Source organism: Sarcophilus harrisii, chromosome 3, assembly GCF_902635505.1.
Source record: "Sarcophilus harrisii chromosome 3, mSarHar1.11, whole genome shotgun sequence".
Classification (NCBI taxonomy): domain Eukaryota; kingdom Metazoa; phylum Chordata; class Mammalia; order Dasyuromorphia; family Dasyuridae; genus Sarcophilus; species Sarcophilus harrisii.
This window is the reverse complement of record NC_045428.1, coordinates 577939660-577945833: the sequence shown is the minus strand read 5'-3', so window position 1 is coordinate 577945833 and position 6174 is coordinate 577939660. Positions and strand designations below refer to the sequence as shown.

The 6174-nt window shown below is 55.2% G+C and overlaps 1 protein-coding gene across 2 annotated transcripts in view; it reads right to left on the bottom strand.

The window, feature by feature from the left end:
* Positions 1-334: 334 nt before the first annotated feature.
* The window catches only part of LOC116422856, a 64950-nt gene continuing 59110 nt past the window's right edge, over positions 335-6174 (bottom strand). For both annotated transcript variants that reach the window (XR_004233393.1, XM_031962948.1), the window contains exon 2: positions 335-1658. Coding sequence is in view for 1 of the 2 variants with exons in the window: in XM_031962948.1 (XP_031818808.1) it covers positions 1321-1658 (338 nt within the window). In the remaining variant the exon portion in view is untranslated. The remainder of the gene's footprint in view (positions 1659-6174) is intronic.

Sequence of the window (6174 nt, the reverse complement as noted above, 5' to 3'; positions counted from 1 at the left end):
ACTTATAAATAGTAAGTACTGTGTAAATGTTAGCTATTACATAGAATTATTATATCATATAATAGGAGATAGTATAATATATAACATCCACTATTATATAACTATATATTTCATATATTATATTAAAATGTCTTATATATGTATATTAATGTCTAATATATACACATACACATACATATATAATATATACATGTAAGTACTTTACAAATAGTACTGTGTAAATGTTAGCTATTATATAATAGTAAATAGTATAATATATAAATCCACTATTATATAATTGTATATTATATATTAAAATGTATTCTATATAATATATATGTATATTAATGTATAATAAATACACACACATATAAAAATATACATCCATCATGCTATGTCCCTCCACCTACTCAATAACCTTCAATGGCTCCTGATTTCCTCTAGGAGCAAGTACTAAATATTCTGGGATACAGAGCCCTTCAAAACCTAAGCCCTCCTCCCCAGGCCAGAAAGACTCTTCCCCTTCCCGGCTCTCTTTAAGAGCCAACCACGACCCCACCTCGGACAGAAAGCCCTCCCCCATCCTTCCTAATTCAAGTGCGTTCCTTCTCTTAATTATTTCCTATTTATCTTGGTACATATTATCTCCTCCATTAGATAGTAAGCTCCCTGAGGGCAGGAACCACTTCTGCCTTTTTGTATCCCTAGCACTTAGCCCAGTGCCCGGCTTAACAAACGTTTTGAATAGATTTGAATTGACTGATATATTCTCTGAGGGCTTCACCAGGGCCAGCAGTAGTACAAATATCATTATCTCTATTTTGCATCCAAGGGAACGCAGGCGCAGAAAGCCTCCATGACCAAGATCCCCCAGGTGGTGTCAATGGCAGGCTCTGAATTCAGGGCTTCCATCAGAACAATAAATGATTCAGAAGAAGCCTTGGTCTGAGCTTCGGAAGCCGGAAAGGTCGGTGTCCCCACTTAGTCAGGACTGGCCCCACCAGCCCCCTTTGGCAGAGTCTTTGCAGAGCCAGAGGCAGGACCAGAATTCCCTGGATCCAGATTCCCTGGGCCTCCCATAACTTGTCCGTCATAGAAAAGGGCCAAAATTGTAACGCTCCCACGTAATACCCATGACCCACCTGGAAAGGAGGGATGAATGAATGAGCTCCTTAAGGGAAGGGCACATTTTATGTGGAGGTCCCAGTGTGTCAAAGGGGGATGTTTTAAAGCTCCCGTTGCAGGGAGTTTTGCAGGACTGGCAGTGGAATTACTGTTACCAAGTGTTGAACAGGATTAGAGCAGGGAGCCAAGATCAGCCAGGGCTCAGGAGTCAGGCTCCTAAGGGCTCCCTCTCAAACCAGAGGTTCTTCTGGCGCCTGACCCCAAGACTTCTCTGCCCGGTCCAGAAAAGCTGCCCTTCCGCAGGGGTGGCTGGGATGGGCCCAGGGAGACTTTGTTGCACCGCCCTTGGAGGCTCTCTCCCAGGTTGGGCCGCCTCGGTGCATTCACTCTGTGGCTCGAGCCGAAGTCCCAGCCCTCCCCGGCCCCTGGCCCCATGACCCAGGCTGGAGCCGCCCCGGGCCCCAAGCGTTCAGTTACCTTGGATGCCCTCTTCTTGTCAATACAATCTGGATTCTGGCACCGAAGTCCTTTCTCCTCCGTTAGACCGCGGTCATCTGCAAAGCAGAGGGCAGAGGGGGTGAGCCAGACAGGCTGGGGGCTCCCCCCTTGCCCAGCCTCCCCACTCCCTCCCCTTGCCCAGCCTCCCAGCTCCCTCCCACCCTCCCCAGGAGCAGGGCCCAGCAGAGAAGGGAAGGTGGGGCTGGCCTCCTCTGTCCATCCCTTCAAAGAGGGTCAGTGTCACTTTCTGTTTTCAATGCCAACTTATCTGTTTTCAATGCTTCTTCCCCCACCCCCATAATTCCCCAGGGAAATTATCTAGATTCCACTGCCCAGGAGAAGCTCTCTTTGGAAATAAAAGGCTTTAGAGCCTCCTCTTGTCCCCACTCCCAATCGTCAGGGAAGAACAGCTCTCTCCTGGGTCCTCATTCTCCTGCCAAAGAGGGGGAGGGAGGAGTTCCCTTACCTACAGCCTGGAGAAAGGCTTCTCAAACAAGTCTTCACACCCCCTCCCCCTATCCCCAGCTCCTTCTTTCCCTTTCAGAGGAGACTGGGAGGAGCTTAATGATAAGTGAGGGGATAGGGGAGAAAAGAACACAAATCTAGTCATTCCCATTTGAGTCTCCCTCTCAAGTACTTTCTGTGGCTCCCTATTGCTTCCCCAACAAAGTTCACACTTTTGAGGCCCTGAGGCTCTCTTGATCTGGCTAAGCTAATTTTCTGACTATAGTTTCCTGTCTAGCCCCAGAATACACCTCTCCCTCCCTTGCCTTTTGTTCAATGTTTCCTATACCTGGAAGGCTGTCCCAGCCTAATCCTGATTTTCCTTTTGATTTCCTACATATCCTTTGTTAGGGCCCCTTCTACAGGGTCAGGGCTACTGCCCAGCTCTCTCCAGATCTGGGAGCTCCCCCGAGCAGGCAGGGCCATCAGTCACTCGGATCTATATCCCGCCCCAGGGCCCAAGTGGCTCCGGAAAAGACCAAGAGATTAGTGACTTTGCACAGCCCCACCTCACTTCCACACCTCCCTCCAGGTCCTTCCCCAGAAAGGACCCACAACAGCCCAGCTCCTCCCCCTCGGGCCATCCTCGGACCCTTAGTTTTGTATACACCTTTAGATAGCATTTGCTATTGAGATTAGCACTTTTCCTCTTCTCTGAGACAGTAAATTTACAGGACAGGACCTTGGACTTTTCTAAAAGCGACAGCTCTAGAACCTGGAATAGGGCTTATCACCCAGCGCCCAGCTTAATCCCTGACAGTGCCAGTTCTGGGGGGAGGTTTACCACATGGTCTCCACCCATAAGCATATAAGCCACGGGTCCAACTGAAATTCAAAGTCTTGGGCCCACCCCCACTCGCAAAGGGGAATTAGACTGATCTGAAGCTGGATGGAGGGGAACAAATCCTCACCCCACGGCCCTTCCTGTCCCTGCCTTTGTTTCTTTGGGAAAGGGTAAGGGTGGACGAGGAAATGGGGGTGGGCATACTGAGGGGTGGCAATGCTAAGTGTCTGAATTACTCCCCGGCCCCAAACCTGGTCCTGGGCTGCCCCCAGGACCCCAGGCCGCTGGGCATCCGAGGACACGAAGGTCCAGACACTAGAAAGCCCAGCCCAGTCGCACAGAAGGGGTGGGGAGGAGGCGGCTTCCAAGGATGGACCTGAAGGCTCCCCCTACCCAGGAGGCTTTGGTTTGAAGAGATCAATCGAGATGACCCTTCACTCCTTTTTTAGGTTTCCCAAGTGCTCCTCTTCAGCTCCTGCAGCCCCCAGCAGGCCGAAGTGCCAGGGTTAGGCCAGAAAAGATACACCAGTATTCACTCTGAACCTAGGGCAACCTTAGATACCCGTCCAGCTGCTCCCAGCTTGCCCCAACCTGCCCGTCTCCCCAACTCCCCCAGAGCTGGTTGGCTCCCAGCAAAGGTCTAGAACAGAGCCTTGACCCCCCCCCCTCCATCCCCAGAATCCTCTAATAGAGGAATCTTTCCCCAATAAAAAGCCACATCAAAGACTCTGGTCTCAAGGGACCCTCTTCCTGTAGATTGGGGTCCCCAGGCCTGAAACCCCAAGCCCCCTCATTTCTTCAGGATACCTCCCTCTGGAAACCCCCAGGCCTCTCTGCAAGTTCAGATTCCATGGTCCGGGTCCTTTTGCCCCTCCCCCCAAGGTGGGGGGGGTGTACTATCTCTAGTCTGGAGCACCGGCCAGTCTCCCCCCCCCCCAAGGGAATGCTACAGCCCTATGGTCACCCCGGACTCTCCCCCCAGACCAGAGTCCCCTCGACCACGCACCCCATCTCGTACCCAGAGGCCCCCAGACCAGGATCCACAGCCAGTCCTTGGAGTCCCCCAGCACCCCTGAGCCAGGCCTCCCCCGGCTTAGTCCAGGATCCCACGGTCCTGCCTCCGCTCCCAAAGCCGCCCCCCCTCTCCAGTCTCGGAGTCCGCCATCCTGGAGCCCCCGCCTCTGCGCACGGAGAGCGGGGGTCCCCGGCCCGGCCCGCCATTCCGGGCCAGCGCGGCGGCTGCGGCAACCCAACAGCAGGGCCGGCCGGAGACGCGGGCTCCGAGCCCCGCGCCGATCCCGGGGTCCCTGGGTTCAGCGGCCGCAGCGGCCCGCCGGCCGCCAGCCCTCCCCGCCTCCCCTCCGCGGCTCCCGCCCGGGGATGCCCGCACTCACCCATGGAGGAGTCCCCGGGGGCCAGGGACTGTTCTCCCGGAGCCCGCAGCTCCGCCGGCCCGGCCTGGTCCCGGGGGAGGCGAGGGGAGGGGAGGGAGGAGGGACGAAGGGAGGGAGGAGGAGAGCAAGAAGCCGGCCCAGCCGAGGCGGATACAACAGCGCCGCGGGGCTCGGGCTGCACGGGCGAGACACGGATGCAGCGGGAACCCGGAGCCCCCGGCCCCCAGGCCAGAACTCTGAGCCCCCAGCCTCGAGCCCTCAGCCCAGAGCCCCCCAACCCTAATCTCTGAGCCCCCAGCTCCGAGCCCCTCAGCCTAAACTCTGAGCCCCGAGCCCCGAGCACCCCAAACCTAAACACTGAGCCCCAGGCCCAAGCCCTGAGACCCCCAAGCCTAAACTCTGAGCCCCCAGCTCCGAGCCCCTAAGCAAAAACTCAGAGCCCCGAGCCCTGAGCCACTCAACCCTAATCTCTGAGCCCCCAGCTCCGAGCCCCCAATCCCGAGCACCCAGCCCTGAGCTTTGACTCCTGAGCTCCAAACCCCCAGCTCTGAGCCCTGAGCCCCCAGTCTCGAGCTCTGAGCTCGAGCCCAGGCTGCTGGAGATCAGCCTAGGGCCTCAAGAGACAGACACAGAGGCAGAGACAGAGACATAGTAAGAAATAGAGGCAGATACAGAGACAGAACAAAGGGAGAGACAGAGAGCACAGAGATAGAGGTAGAGACAGAGCTAGAGAGATAAAAAGCAGCAGCGACAGGTAGAAATCGGGTCCCAGAGGGGCAGGGGGGCAGGGGGGCGTCCCAGCCCCAGGGGGTGTCAGAGACTGCAGATGGAGCCAGCCAAGCCTGGGAAGGAAGAGGGGCCGGGCCTGGGCGTGGCCCCGGGAGACGTCTCCGAATTGCCCCTAGGTGGGTAACCTAGAGGGGTGGGGCAGTGTCTGGTGATGGGGGCGAGGGGAGTCGGCTTAGCCTGCGGGAGTGGAAAGGCCTTGGGCTCATCATCTGGTCAGCAGGGCCCGGCTCGGCCCAGAGGGAAGGAAACCGGAGCTTCTCTGAGCTCCCCCTTCCCTCCCCCTATTATATGGAGCCTCCCGAAGTCAGCAGTTTTGGAATCCATCTGTGGGGGGTCCGCGGCTCTGGGTACCGCTGTTAATTCCAACATTAGCTCCCCCCGGGGTGAGAGACACAGGCCTGGGATCAGTTCCCCTCTCAGACACTCATCACCAAGTCTTTTAGCCAATAAGGCCTTTCTCCCAGTAGTCGTCCCCTTTGTCTGAGGACCAATCAAAAAGCATCATTGAAGCGCCTACTAGACAGTAAGGGGCTATAAAATACAAACAGTCTGATATTTGGGAGGAGGGCGGTGGGAAGGGAGCGTGGCCCTGAGGGCTGATGGGTAATGAAGCTAAAGAATTGGAGAGGGGGATGCGAGGGGAGGAGGCCCATCTGGGCACAGGACTTGGCCTCTACATTGGCGTCTGCCACGGGAGGCTTTTCTCTGGACCCCTCTAGTCTTAAAAAGTCTCCCAGAATGAGGAAGGGGTTAAGTGAGCGGCCCACGGTCATTCGGTGTGGGTTAGACTTATATTTCCCTCTCTGGGTAGACGGGCTCTTGTTGTTCAGTCCTGTCTGACTCAAAACTTTGTCCATGGTGTGTTCTGGAAAAGATAATGGAGTGGTTGACCATACCCTTCCCCATTTTACAGAGGAGCTAAGGCAGACAGGGATGAGTTACCAGGATGAGATACCAGGGTGAGTTATCAGGGTCACACAGCTGGTAAGTGTCTGAGGCTGGATTTGAAGCCAGATATTGTTGACTCCACACCTGGTGCTCTATCCACTGGACCACCTCGCTGCCCCTTCTATGCCCTAGGAAAATGTAAAATCCTGGAGG